The 16,813-nt window shown below is 38.9% G+C and overlaps 1 protein-coding gene across 3 annotated transcripts in view; it reads left to right on the forward strand.

Annotated features, from left to right (window-relative positions):
• Positions 1 to 16,813, forward strand: part of LOC125454749 (centromere protein F-like) — a 92,678-nt gene that overhangs the window by 48,850 nt on the left and 27,015 nt on the right. For all 3 annotated transcript variants that reach the window (XM_048535900.2, XM_048535899.2, XM_048535901.2), the window contains exons 12-14: positions 879 to 4,543; positions 5,450 to 7,753; positions 16,456 to 16,608. In XM_048535900.2, coding sequence (XP_048391857.1) covers positions 879 to 4,543; positions 5,450 to 7,753; positions 16,456 to 16,608 — 6,122 coding nt within the window. The remainder of the gene's footprint in view (positions 1 to 878; positions 4,544 to 5,449; positions 7,754 to 16,455; positions 16,609 to 16,813) is intronic.

Raw genomic sequence — 16,813 nt, forward strand, 5'->3', positions numbered from 1 at the left:
GGGTTAGATCATTAAGGTTGGTGGGGGTGTGAGTAAGCTAAGTATGGGTCCTTTAAATAGCTATTTTTGAGTAAGACCGTACATTCTATATTCTGGATTATCCTGAGTAGTTTATATAATTTCATTGGAAAGTCTGAACTCTCTAATTTATATGAAGACTTTCAGATAGAACCAGGTTTAGAGAAATTGCCCAGCAAAAAAAACCTCAACATCCTCTGCAATTCCTTTGGAGTGTGCTACAAATGGAATCCCTTAATGTTGCCATGTGCAACTTCTACCTGTACTGGAATAAACGCAGTCTGGCTATTTGAAAATACAGGCTTTTGTATTTGCTGGGTAGTGCAAGGGGTGAGGCTTCTCAAATGGGTCACCATATCTGCCTCATTCACAGTTACATTCTCCTGTCCCTTAATTCAAACTAAATGTCTTCCTCTCTGAAACACAATGTCCAAAGCCTGGACTACAGTTCATCGTCTCTAAGTCAAAGTTCCTTTTAAAATACAGAAGCTTGCTGCAGGTATGATTGTTGTGAATCAGACTAGTGTTGCCAGCTCCATGTGCTCCTACAGATACTCATTAAAAATTGTATTTTGGTGAACTAACTCGTGTTTGTAAATTTCATGAAAACTTCCAATTTCATTTAACAATGATGTGGTAGATTTCTTTAGTGTACATACAGCATTTGTAAAATTGTATAAGAGCATATTTATAACTGTAATTATGACATACCGAGGAAATCCTCCTCCTCCAAAATGAGGTCGACATAAATGGTTTTAATATTAGTTAATTCTATTGCAAGATCATTTTCATTTGTGTTGAGTATTGATTTGTGGATAAAGTTGTTGCTTTTGACTTCTGCATTCCTTTTCTCTTTATAGGTAAGAACAGTTCTCAGGAAGCTGAGATTAAAAGTCTACAACACAAATTAGATGAACAGAGCAAGTCCATGTGTATAAATATGGAAGAGCTTGAACAACAAATTTCTCATCTGAAGCAGCAACTTGACTCTGCTTGTAAGGGAATGAAAGAGAAAGAAGAAAGCATGGAACAGCTAAATATCAAAGGTCAAAAAATGACAAATCAAATTGAAGAACTAGAAAAGAATATACAATTAAAAGAAAAGGCATTTCAAGAACTGAAAGAGGAAAGTAATTCCCTGGCTCAGTGGAAGATGGAAAATATGCATGTTCTAAATACTTTTCGATGTGAAAAGGAGGTGATGAATAATAAAATTAAAGAATTAGAAGAAAATCTTGCAATGAGTTTTAAAAAAAATCAAGAACAGGAACAGAGCCTAGAAGTTTATCAGCATATAAATGAAAAGCAATCAGAAAAGCTTAGGTCAGTTGAGGATGAAAAAGAGAATTTGCATCACCAGACTGATAATCTCAAGCAAATTCTAGACAACAAAACTTCAGAGTTAGAAACACAAAAGCAGACCTTTGAAGAATTCATGAGTTCATCAAAGCAGCAAGAGCAAAAGAATGGAAAGGAAATAGAAAACCTGAACTTGAGCATTTCTCAGCTCACAGCACAGAGAGCTGAACTGGAGAAAAAATTGCAACAAGAAATTAACAAAGTTTTGAAACTTGAAGAGTCTCAGCGTGTATTCATTGCTGATTATGAAAATGTCAGTAATCTGGTAAAGTCAAAAGAATGCTTAATTGAACTTAAAGAAATGGAAATTTTGAATTTGAAGGACAACATTTTGCAGATCACAAATAATCTTGAAGGACAGCTCGCTAAAGTTGAAGCAGAGAAAAAACACGTAATGCACGAGTATGAAAAAGTTTTACTTGACAGTCTTGAAATTGAAAATGCAAAGTCAACGTTAGAAATTTACCAACATGATATCGCCCTCCTCAAGGAGCAGATTACTTCTCAAGAATCTTTACTGAAACTTGAAAGACAACAACGATCTGAGATTGAGAACAAGTGTGAAGCTCTGTTAAAACAGACAGAAGAATTTGAAGAAAAAATTGAGAAGAGAGAAAAGAAATGTGTTGACTTGCAAATAGAAATGGAACAAGAAATTCATCAACTGAAACTGCAACATGACGAAGCATTGCAAGTTATCTTGGATGAGAAAAATAAATCTGTTGAAAACATTTCACGAGAACTTGAGACCAATGCAAATAATTTGAAGTGTTTGCAGCTAGCCAATGACGAGTTAGAAGCGAAGCTGGAAGTTTGTCTTTTGTCTGAGAAGTGCATTCAGGAAAAAGACGAATTAATTAGTTTGAAGGAAGAAGAACTCCTACAGCTTTCTAAGAGAATTGAAGAACTGAAAAACTCCAACAACACTTTGATGCAGGAAAATATAGAGTTGAACAAAGTGAATTCTAGTTTCGCTGATGAAATGAAAAGAAATGAAACAATGTTGCAGGAACAGACTAAAAAATTTGAAGAAGAAGCTGCTACCAAAGAAAACTCACTCAAAGATCTTAAAACTCTGTGTGAAGAACTAAGTGTAAATCAAAGATTTCTGCAGAACACAGTAGCAGACAAAGAAAGTGACATGAAGAAATTGCTGGAAAAGATGCATGAGAAGGAAACAAGGGAAGATGGGTTAATGCATCAGTTTGGTGCATTAGAAGAAGAACTGAAACGTCTTCGTGAAAAATGCAGTGCTTTGGAAGAAAACAAAGATTTCTTGCAAATGCAGTTGCATGAAAGCTCACAGGAATTATTGATGAGAAATACAGAAGCTGAGGAGCTGCAAAGAAAACATACTGAGTGTTCTACAGAATATAATGCCAAAATTCTAGACTATGAGGAAAGGATCAAAACAATGCTTGAGGAAATAGATGGTTTCAAGTTACAGCTGCAGAAGATGGAAGAAATTGATCATTTAAAAAAGGAACTTTCTGAATCCTATGCAAGACAAAACAAAATACTGGAAGATCACAATGAATTGCTCCAGGAAAAAGAACAATTAACACTCTTGTTAACAAAGAAAACTGAAAAAGAAACCATTTTTGCAGCAGAATTAGAAAAGCTTGAAAGTGATTTGATAAGACTGCAGTCTGAAAATATTAACCACAGTAAATTAATTACAGAGAAAAATACTATTTCAGAACAATTGAAAGACACAATCAATACAAAAGAAATTGAACTTCAGAAAATTCAAGCTCGACTTCAGCTTCTTCAGATGGACCTTGAAGATAAAGAGGCTTCTTTAGAGTCTTATATTTCCCAAGTAGAACAAATGCAAAGTGAGATTAGCAGTGTGGAGAGTAAGTTTCAAAATAGTGAGGAGAAGAGGATTCTTCTGGAGAAGGAATTAACTTCAATGCAGACAGAGATGGAAAATATGCATTTGAAATTTAATGAAAGTAAGAACCAAGAGTCAGCTTTGCTGGAACAAATAACACTACAAAGACAAACAATTGAAGAGCTGCAGAGTAAATTTGATGAACAAAAAATGGATTTTGATCATCTCCATTCCTTGGAAATCCAGCTTGCTGAAAGCCAAGAATTGGGGAGGCAATGCAGTCTAAAAGAAGAGGAGATAAAGGAACTTCAGAAGAAGCTGTGTCATTCTGAACTTCGTGTAAATGAATTAATGAGTGAAAATAATGATATTGCATCTAAAATGGCTTCTCAAGAGCAGGACCTAAAAGCACAAATGCAAGTTACTTTGAGTAGTATGGAGGTTGCACTGCAGCAGAGTGAGGAGCAAAGAGCTCTTGTGCAGAAAGGCTTGAGTAATGTGCAGTCTGAATTATCGGCTATGAACTTACATGTCATTGAAAGTAAAAGTCATAATAAAACTTTGATGGAAGAAATAACTCTACAAAGGAAAACTGGTGAGGATCTGAAGAGTGAACTTGAAAAACGTAAAGAACAGGAAACACATCTCACCTCAATTGTGTCTGAGTTACAGTCTCTTATTGCAGCTTTGGAAACTGAAAAAGCATTGCTATTGAGTAAAGTAGATTTAATAAACAATGTTGCTATCCATGATCCTCAAGAGTGCAAAGTTGTAAAAGAAGTGATGATTTCATCCCTAGAAACTAGGCATCAAAACATTTCAGAAGAGAAAGAGGTGGCTGATGTTGTTGAAAATGATTCATCAGATGATAAGAAAAATCTTCTGAACACAATTGAAAATTCACCCAACTTGATTGTAAATAACCAAACAACCTTTTCTGTTGAAGATGATCACCTGATAATGAAGCCTGTGGAACTGGAAACTTGGTCTGTGACTTCTGAGCAGTCTTTTACATTGCTCAGAGAAAAATTTCAAAAACACCAAGATGCTGCAGATCAAGAAACCTGGGATTTGCATCAAACCTTAACTGCAACAAGACAAGAACTTGAATTTCTGAAGCAACAACATTCATCAGAAATTGAACAATGGCAGTTGAAGTTGACCAGTTTAACAACTGAGATGGAAATAAAGTTGGCTGCACAGAGGCAGCAAAATGAGTTGCTGTCTACAGAGTTAGAAGGTGCGAGAATCCAACTTCAGTCTCTGGACCTCAGTTCCCAGTCATTGCTGTTTACTAGCTATCATCATGAAGAGAGTACTCCGCATAAGGTGAATAATAAAAAATCAATATCATAGTAATGAAATATTGTAATATATAGTATATGGTTTACTAGTGAATAAATGTTAGTGTTTGGACCTGTTAAATTAAGTAAATGCCATAGCTCTTGAAAAATGTTCTGTTGGTTCATGAAGCAATCTTGAACCAGACACTCTAAACATGTCCTTCCTTGTAGCGGTACTAATCAAATGGCATGCAGAAATAGCAATCATAGTTTTATAAACCTTCCCTCTCAAGCGATCACAGTTAATTAATCCCATTTGTGGTAGTTTTTCCGTCACTCAATCTGAAATCAGTGAATCACAGCCTGTGAACTGTCTTCTGTACAATACAGAATGTGTATCTAACAATCTGAAATTTCATAGAATATTTTTTGTTTTGGCAAGCTGTTGACTGGTTCCATATTTTCTGCTCATCCTGCGCTCAATATTGAAAATCTTCAGAATCGACATTCAACCCAAATAATACTTACATTACTGAACTCATTTTAAAAACTTTTGCCTTGGTTTTGCATGGAATTGGAACATTTTAAACACATTGTACAGGTTTCAAAAGTACTGCCAATGCATGTATTTTAGAAGGAACATGATTACCTTTCATAATTCCCATCAGTCATTCACGACATCTCAAAATTACTTACTGATATTTTAGAACAATTTTTGTCTAAAATGTAATAATATTAAAAAAGCCCGAAATGCCAGGCATAATTTAGTACTGTTGTCTCTTATGGGATCATTTTCTGTCTTTTTTTAATGATTTGTGTATTGCTATATAATTGCAAGGTTTCATTTGTATATCATGTTTGGCATTACATAGTTGAAACCGACAATTGACTGTATTTTGTTTGTAAGGATTGATGTGTTTAACTTACAACTATTTTTATTTTTCAATTAAAGCTTATTGATTCAAAGAAACACCAAACAGAGGTGATGATCATCACTAATCAATTGGGATCTGTTAGCAGACAAAATGTGTCCCCTGATTCTAATGTACAAAGGGTGAAACAACCCACTTTACAATCTGGAACAACAAGTGAAAGCCCTGTATTTTCCAAGGACTCCACCATTTACTTTGATAATATTAAGAATGTAAGCAAGGACGTTGATAATGAACTGAATGAAAGCAATGCAAAAGAACAGTGCATAGTGCAATCAACACATTTAGGTAATGATGAAGTTAGTGGCCCAGTGGAATGCCAATCAATCCATGAAACTATTGTTGGATCTCTGTTACAATTCGACCAGGCGTCTGGCCAAATACTTCATCTGCTTCCAAATGAAGAAAATAAGAAAATAACTGAAGAGCTACTCAGTCAGATGGAGAATTTGCATAGCAAGCTAGATATCAATAAAAAAGAACTATTTAACAAAACTGCTGCTTATGCTGAGTTAGAAAAGAAAATGCTCATTCTTGAAGAAAAGAAGCTCCAACTATGTAATGAATTGAAGTCTTCTGTGCTTGAAAATCAAAATCTTCGAGACAAAGTAAATGATTTGGAAGAGCAGCTCAAAAATATTACTTTACAGTTGAAAATTGATAAAGGTAAATTGCTTGACATGACAAAGGTGTTGGAAAGCCCAGAGATGAATAAAACAGACAGGAATGAGCAATTCCTTCAACTAGAAAATGAACTGAAGCGAGCAAAATCGGATAAAGCTAACCTGGAAAAACACATTCTTGAAATGGAAGTTGATCTGGATGAGTTGCAGATCAGAAAGCAGTTGTTAGAAAAAGAACATGAATCAAGTCAAAGGACCATTTCCATTCAGGCAGAAAAGCTGAATGAGCTTGAAACAGAAAATAATGGAGTCATTCAGGAGATTAGTACTCTAGCTGAGACAAATAATGAATTGGAACAAACTAGTAAAAAGTTGAAGGAAAAAGTTCAAGATCTTGAAGCAGAGAAAATCTACAATGTTAATACAATCCGGATGCTTGAAGCTGAAGTAAAGAAACTAACCAGTCAACGACAAGTTCTTGCTGAACAAATGGAGAAAAATTCAAAGGAAAAGGAAAGCATAATCCCGGAAATTGATTGTTTGGAAAATAATTCAGTGTTGGATAGAGAAGGAAAGGAGCAATTAGAACAAGAACTAAATCTGCTGAAGAAGGAAAACTTATCTATCCTAGAGCAAACTGAAGTTCTGCGGAGCAAGTTTAATGCGGTAGAGCTTGAAAAGTTGAAACTACTCCAGTCTTTGGAGTTCTCTAAATCAGAAAAAAGTGAAATTGCAGCAAGGTTGAATTCTACCAAGGCAGAAGTGGCTGAAATGCGGCATGCTATTGAGAAACTTAAAGTACGCATTGAAGCAGATCATAGCAAACAGCAACAAATGGCTGAAAAACTTAAAATCAGTGAACGAAAAACAGACTCCCTTCAAGACAAGGTTGAGGCAGTTGAACGGGAGCTTCAGGCCTCTGAAGAAAATATGGAGCAAATGGTATTAGAAGCTGAAACTGCAAAGGAACAGGTTGAAATATTAAAGGAAGAGAAGGAAATGATTACTGAAAATCTGAAGCGATTGAAAATGGACCTCAATTCCCTCAACTCTGAGAAACAAACTTTAGAGAAGCAACTGCAACAAAGTCAGGAAAAATTAGAAACTCAGTGCATACATTCGGCAAGAAATGCTGAAGCAGCTGAAAATGAAAAAGTCAAAATGATAGAAGCCCATGAAAATTCTGTTAGTGAACTACAGTCTCACGTTTGCCATTTAAAAGAAAAGATGAAAATCTGCCAAGAAGAGTTGGAAAAATTGAGAGAAAGTGAGAAAAAATACCTCAGTCAAAATTCACATTTGGAATGTGAAAATATTCAGCTATCCAACCACGTTTGTAAAACTGATGAGCTAAATGTGGAGCTAAAATCCACAAATACAATACTAAGTAAAGATCTTCAAATAATTCAACAGCAGTTGAATTTGCATACAGAAGACAAAGAGAAACTTCAGCAACAGATTACAGATCTGGAGCAATTGAAGCAGAAAAATTCTATGGCTTTGAGTAATTTGCATATTGAAGTGGAGAATTTAAAAAGAGAAAGGAACAATTTGCAGACTGCACTAGTGGAATCTCAGGAAGAAGCGCAAGATTTGACATCCAGGTTAACGATAATGCAAAACATGAAGGAAATTTCTGAGAATCAACTACAAAATGAACTACAGGTTGCACAGTTGCAAACAACTACACTTCTTGATCAGGTAAAATGTTCTCAACAAAATATTAGCTCTTTCGTTTAAATGATTTTGTTGTTGATCACAAACATTACATCCACATTTAATGTTCTTTCCCAAATTCTCTTCAAAATCCTTTTGAATGAACATGTCCACTTAAAGCTAAAGTTAGACTTTGTCTTCACTGCATCCTGTCATTTGAATACCAATTTTGACTCCATGTTAGCATTATGGAGTAATGGAAGCAGATTCGTTGGAACTGTGGAAGCATGGAAACGGACTCTTTTGGCCCTAATCATCCATACTGATCAGGTTTCCTAAATTGAACTAGTTCCATTTGCCCTATTCCAACTAAAACCTTTCCTATCCATCCACTTGTACAAAAGTCTTTTAAATGGTTCCACATATGCATTACCCCCTGCGTGAAAAAGTTATTAATCCAGAGCTCTTCTACATCTCTCCCCTCTCACCTTAAACCTATGCTGTCTAGTTTTGGACTTTCCTACCCGGAGGTAAAGATTTTGGCTATATCTGTGCCATATCTATGCTCTTCATGATTTTGTAAACTTCCGTTATGTCACCCTTCAGCCTGTTGTGCTTCAGGGAAAAAAGTCCTAGCCTATCCAGCCTCTCCTTATAACTCAACAAATCTTCCAGTCTCGGGAACATCCCGTAAATCTTTTTTGCACAATTTCCAGTTTAATAAAATCCTTCCTATTGGCAGCTTGACCACAATTGTACCCAGTACTCCAAATGTAGCCTTACAAATGTCTTGTACAGCCGTAACATGATGCCCCAACTACCGTACTCAGTGCTGTGACCGATGAAGGCTAGCCTGCCAAATGCCTTCTTCACCACCCTGTCTACATATGAAGCCACTTTCAAGCTACTATATACCCGCACCCTAGGTCTCTGTGTGCCAACATTCCCCAGGGCCCTACCATTAAGTGTGTAAATCCTGCCCTGATTTGTCTTGCCAAACTGCAACACCTCACATTTATTTAAATTATACCAGCTCACTGACCCAGTTGATCAAGATTGTTCTTTTCAGAATTTATATTGTCTTAATTTCTTCAACTACCCTGGAACTTTCAACCTAGATTTATCAATTTAAATGGAGTTTAATTTTTAAATCTTTGTGTTTTAGTTTATATTTTATTTGATAATGTTAATTTACTGCATCCCTGAAAAAATGTTGCTGTAAATATTATGACAAATATCTCCTAGTGTGTCTATTAACTAAGATGTTTTCATTTACATTTTTGCATATTGAATGGCTTGCAATGCTTTCAGTGTTATTTGGTTATCATTGCCAAATTCTGGAGTCGCAATTTTTCTTTAACAAAAATGCTTACAAATTAAGGAAATCACCATTAAGTGAATCAAGAATTATTGTAATCAACATCAATACAAATATTAATAATCATATTCAAACAACATCAGCATTTTGAGCTAAGTATTGGTTTGCCGTATACTTTTAAAGCACCTTTGAACATGATTGCTACTTACTTCCTAACTTCCCGGTTTTTGCACATCACCTGCAAGTTATGTGTCAGGAGTGTAATGGAATACTTGCACAGATGAGTGCAGCTCAAACAACTCAAAAGGGGGTGCAAATTAAACAAAGCAGCTTGTTTGAATTGCACCCCCACGAGTGACCTTCGATATTCACTGTCCACCACTGATACAGGGTGGCAGCAGTATGTACCATCTACAAGATATACTACACTGACTCACCAAGTCTCCTGTAACAGCATCTTCCAGACCTGCATCCTCTATCACCTAGACAGGCACAAACAGCCAGTGCATTGGAATGCCATCATCTGCAAATTCCCTTTAAATCCACACATCATTTTGATTTGGAATTAGATCGCGTTCCTTCATTGTGCTGGGTCACAATCTTGTAACCATCTCCCTAACAACATAGTTGATGCACCTATTCCCAAAGCTCTGCAACAGTTCAAGAAAGATCATTACCACCTTTGTAAGGTCGCTTAAGGATTGGCAATAAATGCTAACCTAGCCAACCACACCCACGTTCTATCATTGAAGAAATAATTAAAAAATGAGAATTTATGTTTTGATAGACGAGGATGTAATAACATTGCTTGGAGAGAATATTCTTAAGGGGTCAAAAGGTGAGGCCATACAGTTAGAACTTAGAAGCAAGAAGAGGATGCTCACACTGTTGGGACTGTATTATAGACCCCTAAATAGCTAGTGGATACAAGAGGAGCAGATGTGTAGAGAGATTGCAGATACCTGTAGGAATAATGGAGTAGTATTGGTTGGAGATTTTAATTTTCCCCGTACAGACTGGGCCACCCAGAGTGTAAAAGGCTCGGATTGGGTAGATTTGTCAAATGTGTCCAAGAAAGTTTCTTAAAGCAACATGTAGAGGGCCCTACTAAATCCAGTGTTGCACCTTCCCTCCTCTTAGGAAATGAGTTTGGGCAAATGATTGAAGTGCCAGTCGGAGAGCACTTTGGGTCCAGTGACCGTAATTTTCTCAGTTTTAACATAGTTAGGGAAAAAGATAGGACAGGTCCACAGATTAAGCTGGGCCAATTTTGGGGCCATTAGACAGGATTTAGCAGAGGTCGATTGGGTGAGTCTGTTTGAAGGAAAAGGAACGACTAACAAAAGGAAGAAAAGTGTGATATCAAGAGTCCAGGGACAGTATGTCCCTGTGATGGTAAAGGGAAAAGCTGGTAGGTTTAGGGATCCCTAACTGACGAGTGAGATTGAGGCTGTGATCAGGAAAAATAAGGCATACATTGGGTTTAAGCTATTGTGCTCAAGTGAATCCCTAGGTGACTGTAAATAGTGTAGGTGTACACTTAAAAGGGAAATCCAAAGAGCAAAAAGAGGGCATGAGATGGATAAAGACAGATAAAGTTAAAGATAATTCCAAGAGGTTCTGTAGCTACACTAGAGTAAGAGGGTGGTCAGGGAGAGAATAGGTCCCCTTACAGATCAGCGTGGCTGCCTATGAATGGAGCCACAGGAGATAGGGGTAGATTTTTAATGAATATTTCTCCTCTGTGTTTATTGAGGAGAGAATCATGGATGCTAAGGAAATAAGGGAAACAAGTAGGGATGTTTTGGACTGCATACATATTACCAGAGCGTAGATATTTGCGTGGGAAGTCATTTCTGACCAATTTTTTGCAGTTTTTCGAAGATGAAACCAAGAGGATAGATGAGGGTAGCACAGTGGATGTTGTCTTTATGGACTTTAGCAAAGCATTTGACAAGGCCCCACATGGCAGACTAGTCATGAAGGTTAGGTTGCATGGCATCCAGGAAGACCTAGCTAATTGAAGTCAAAATTGGCTTGGTGGTAGGAAGCAGAGGACGATGATTGAAGGTTGTTTCTCGGACTGGAGGCCTGTGACTGTTGACTGTGACTAGTGGTGTGCCATATTGGTGGGTGCTGCGACCTTTGTAATTTGTTAATACATAAACAATATGAATGTGGATATACAAAGTATGATTATTAAGTTTGCAGATGATACAAAATTAGGAAACATTAATAGCAAGGAAGGCTATCAAAAATTTCAGAGGGTTCTTGCTCAGATGGGGAAGTTGGCCAAGGATTGGCAAATGCAATTCAGTACAGATAAATGTGAGATGTTGCACTTTGGCAAGTCAAACCAAGGTAGGACTTGTACATTAAATGGTAAGGTCCTAAGGAGTGTTGTGGAACAGAGGGACTTAGGAGCACAAGCGCATAGTTCATTTAAAGTGGCATCAAAGGTGGACAGGGTGGTGAAGAAGGCACCGAGCATGCTGGCCTTCATCAGTTGAGGCATTGAATATTGGAGTTGGGACATTATATTACAGTTGTATAAGTTGTTGGTGTGGTCGTACTTGGAGTATTGTACACAGTTTTGGTCACCCTGTTACAGGAAACACATAGTTAGACTGGAAAGTATGCAAAGACAATTTACGAGGATGTTGCCAGGACAAGTAGGCCTGAGGTATAGGGAGAGGTTGGCCTGGATAGGACTTTACTCCTTGGAACGTAGGAGAATGAGAGGTGATATTATTGAGGTGTATAAAATCATGAGGGGCATAATAGGATGAATGCATGTAGTCTTTTAAGAATTAAGAAGGACAAGAGAGGCAATTTCTTCACGCAGACAGTGGTGCATTTTTGGACTAGACTGCCAGACAAAGTTGTTGAAGCAGGCACAATAGCGACATATAAAAAACATTTGGATAGGTACAGAGGGTGGGAAGGGTTTAGAGAGCTGTGGATCAAATGTGGGCACTTGGAACTAGCTGAGTGGGCACTATGGTCAGCATTGATCAGTTTGGGCCGAAGGGTCTGTTTCCATGCTGTATTACTCTGATTCTGTGTGCAAAGGGGCTTTAAAACTAGAATGAAAACCAATACTGTGCACAAAAGGGAGAGATTAAGAGGGTGATCAATCAGACAGATGGAGAAATTGGTCATCGTAACAAGGCTGTAGACCCCGTAATCTGGGATACAACTGACTATATCATTTAGACACAAAGGAATATACTGTGTACCCCTATGGCCATGAATTTATTCGGGTAGTTTTGAAAAGGGGAGAATGGGAAAGAAAATTGGTTAGAGGTGGAAATTTAGAGAGGGAATGTGGGCAGCTGAATACTTAATGAGCAGATTTTTCCCTTGCTAGAGGCGGTGAGAAGCGGAGATAATTGTTCAACTGTGCCCTGCAAACCCACCTCTTCTAACCACCTCTGCAATTAAGTGATCAAAAAAAGGTCTGTTGCTGGTTTTCAGGACTTGCTGACAATTAAGAGCTTCAACTTGCCACCTCCATCAGCTGCCTTCCCAACTGAGAAATCATGGCAATTTGCCTACTGATTTGGTGAGGGGCCTCCCGTGGACCTGATCTGGGGTCAATTGGAGACAGGATGGCGGTCAAGGGGGTAGTTTCTGAAAGCCACTTGCCTTTCCTTGCTCAAAGTCTCCCCCCTCTCCATACCCCATCCCACAAGAAGAAAACTTACCTTCTCACTGCTAGTCAATAGTGTAGAGGCCTGTGATTGAGTGAGATACTCAACTTCATTTGCTTTGGTGAGTTGAATCGCAGGTAGTTTGAGTTATCTCACCAGTTTGGGTTGGCATCTCAGTCACCTCTTCACATGTTACCCCTTACTTCAAAAGAAAATGGAAACTTCCAACCAGTGCTATAATAACCAACTAAAATAATTTTGAGAGATGCATGAGAGCATTTGTTGTTCCCTGAATATGTGAAAACAGAATTTACAGTTTGTAACATAGTTTACTTTTTGGACGTGCGTGAGCATTAAAAAATGCCATTATTGGCCTCCTGCAAAACAGACCCATAATATCAATGTTCCTATTAACTGTTTTGCAAAATATAAAAGCAGCTCTTTTATCCTTGTTTTCACCCCTTTTAAAGTCTTAATTTTCTCTGCATGACAGGCAAAAATTAAGGAATTAGTTTTATAAATATTCTGATTTGCTAGTTTTTAGAATGGGAATGGCAATTTATTAGCCCAGATATTACATTTGTATTGACTGCAAAAAAAAAACTGTTGCCATTCGCCATTATTGCATTGTAAAACTTACAGTTGCTTCTGCTGTCCACATGTGCAGTTAAATGAAATCAAAAAAATGTTTGACCGTTTTACCCGTCCTCTTTCGCAGGATACCCTATTAAAGTGTGGCTGTTGAGGCATAGTGATTGTGTTTTTACCTCTGGACCAGGAGGTCCGGGTTCAAGTTCCACCTGCTCCAGAGGTGTGTAATAACATCCCTAAACAGGTTAATTAAATTAATTACTAACCTATAACAGGTGCTGGATATCCTGTTTTCCCTAATTTTATAATGTGTAATGCCAAATCTTTCGATTAGATTTATTCCATAATTTTCAATATTATCACATCACTGGAGTAGCATACTGGAACTCGAGCTCTGAAATTCCTGCAGAAATAAAAATCTTATAAAAATGTCCAAAATTTCTCAATTTACATATATTTAGACCCAAGTTGGCAAAAAGTACAGGCAGGATTTTGTACTTAACATGAATTACTAGTTATTGAAATAGATTCTAGGTATAGGTGAACAATTCACTGTTGATACATAACTCTTTATAGGTAAAAGTTTAATTGCTATATAAAACTCCCCTTGTATGCACACTACAGGCACACACACAAAATAAATTGGTGTTATGGGTGAGGGAAAATCTGGGAAGGCAATTCAATCATCCCTGTCTACAGTGATAATGGGAACTGCAGATGCTGGAGAATCCAAGATAATAAAGTGTGAAGCTGGATGAACAAAGCAGGCCAGCAGCATCTCGAGAGTGGTCCTGAGATGCTGCTTGGCCTGCCGTGTTCATCCAGCTTCACACTTTATTATTCCTGTCCACAGTGTTTGCTGAGGTGATCCTTTTGGCTTGCTAAAACACGCTGCTCCATGATCTCCGTTTTCTAGGCACTTGCTTACAGGAGGCATAAATGGCTGATTAATAACTTTATAAAGTTTTGACTTATTGCTTAAATGGAACAGCAAACAGCAACTGGCTAAGGAGAATAAACTGGCTTTCCTCAGGTTTAAGGTGTTTTTACTGCTGAGAAAAAGGCACTACTTCCCGTACGGGTGGTCCAAAGGATTCTGGGCATACTATTAATTCCCATAAGTTGTTCAGCTACTTTGGAGCCAATTGCACAGTTATGGGCAGGCAGAAGGCCTTTGTCATAAACAATTGATCGCAATACCAAAAACCAATCAGCTGTATGTTGCTGGCCGAATCTCACTTTGTATGCATTCTCTGGGGCCAGTTTGCTAGCAAAATAAAAGATGCTGTATTTACAACATTTTAAAATTTATGATATTTCAGTCTCTGAGATGAAGTACTCTTGGTTTGGCTTCTTTAAAATTGATGTAAATTAAAGGTTGTTTGCTCCATTATATTTCCTGTGTGATAATTCTCCAGTCTTATTGGTAATATTGATGTTGGTAGATGCCTAGTGATTTGAAATTTGATCAACGGTGAAGTTAACTTTTTCACACCACCACCAGGCAGGAGCAACATAAGAGGTGTTCACAACTAACAGAATGGTGCTGTCAAGCCAAAATAACGTTTTGGCTATCACTTATTTAAGTACCATATCGAAAAGCATGTCTTTAACATAATAAAATGTGAGGCTGGATGAACACAGCAGGCCAAGCAGCATCTCAGGAGCACAAAAGCTGACGTTTCGGGCCTAGACCCTTCATCAGAGAGGGGGATGGGGAGAGGGAACTGGAATAAATAGGGAGCGAGGGGGAGGCGGACCGAAGATGGAGAGTAAAGAAGATAGGTGGAGAGAGTAGAGGTAGGGAGGGGATAGGTCAGTCCAGGGAAGACGGACAGGTCAAGGAGGTGGGATGAGGTTAGTAGGTAGATGGGGGTGCGGCTTGGGGTGGGAGGAAGGGATGGGTGAGAGGAAGAACCGGTTAGGGAGGCAGAGACAGGTTGGACTGGTTTTGGGATGCAGTGGGTGGGGGGGAAGAGCTGGGCTGGTTGTGTGGTGCAGTGGGGGGAGGGGACGAACTGCGCTGGTTTAGGGATGCAGTCGGGGAAGGGGAGATTTTGAAACTGGTGAAGTCCACATTAATACCATATGGCTGCAGGGTTCCCAGGTGGAATATGAGTTGCTGTTCCTGCAACCTTCGGGTGACATCATTGTGGCAGTGCAGGAGGCCCATGATGGACATGTCATCTAGAGAATGGGAGGGGGAGTGGAAATGGTTTGCGACTGGGAGGTGCAGTTGTTTGTTGCGAACTGAGCGGAGGTGTTCTGCAAAGCGGTCCCCAAGCCTCCGCTTGGTTTCCCCAATGTAGAGGACATTGGGGAAACCAAGCGGAGGCTTGGGGACCGCTTTGCAGAACACCTCCGCTCAGTTCGCAACAAACCACTGCACCTCCCAGTGGCAAACCATTTCCACTCCCCCTCCCATTCTCTAGATGACGTGTCCATCATGGGACTCCTGCATTGCCACAATGATGCCACCCGAAGGTTGCAGGAACAGCAACTCCTATTCCGCCTGGGAACCCTGCAGCCATATGGTTTCAATGTGGACTTCACCAGTTTCAAAATCTCCCCTTCCCCAACTGCATCCCTAAACCAGCCCAGTTCGTCCCCTCCCCCCACTGCACCACACAACCAGCCCAGCTGTCCCCCCACCCCCCCCTCCCCCCTCCACCCACTGCATCCCAAAACCAGTCCAACCTGTCTCTGCCTCCCTAACCGGTTCTTCCTCTCACCCCAAGCCGCACCCCCATCTACCTACTAACCTCATCCCACCTCCTTGACCTGTCCGTCTTCCCTGGACTGACCTATCCCCTCCCTACCTCTACTCTCTCCACCTATCTTCTTTACTCTCCATCTTCGGTCCGCCTCCCCCCCCTCTCCCTATTTATTCCAGTTCCCTCTCCCCATCCCCCTCTCTGATGAAGGGTCTAGGCCCGAAACGTCAGCTTTTGTGCTCCTGAGATGCTGCTTGGCCTGCTGTGTTCATCCAGCCTCACATTTTATTATCTTGGAATTCTCCAGCATCTGCAGTTCCCATTATCTTTAACATAGGATATCCTTTCTCAACAATTTTGATATTAGTGCAAATTGTGTATCATTGGTTTTCCAATTGATAATACATTAATGTGTAATCATCCACAAATGTTATAACATTTAGTTTAATAACCAACCATGACGTCTTGTAGGTTCGTGATCTTACAGAGAATAACCGTAAGCTGCAGGATGATTTGTCTGTGGCCAGTGAAAAGATTCAGAAAATGCAGCAGGAATTTGATGCAGAGAAGAATTTGATCTCAGCACAACTTGAAGAATTCAGGAATCAGACAGAAAACATTAAGGTTCAGTATAAGAAAAAGTCCAAGAATTCGTCATTTGCCAGAGATCAATATTTTCATAATTTTTTAATCAGCAAAACGTGTAAGAAGCCTCACTATTCTTTTGTGAAGCTATTTAGCTACATTGTTGCAGATAGGATGAGAGAAAATTATTGAAACCCCTATTCCTTTCCAAACTGTCTGCAATCAATAATCTTTTGAAAGGAGG

The sequence above is a fragment of the Stegostoma tigrinum genome, chromosome 9, assembly GCF_030684315.1.
Source record: "Stegostoma tigrinum isolate sSteTig4 chromosome 9, sSteTig4.hap1, whole genome shotgun sequence".
NCBI lineage: Eukaryota > Metazoa > Chordata > Chondrichthyes > Orectolobiformes > Stegostomatidae > Stegostoma > Stegostoma tigrinum.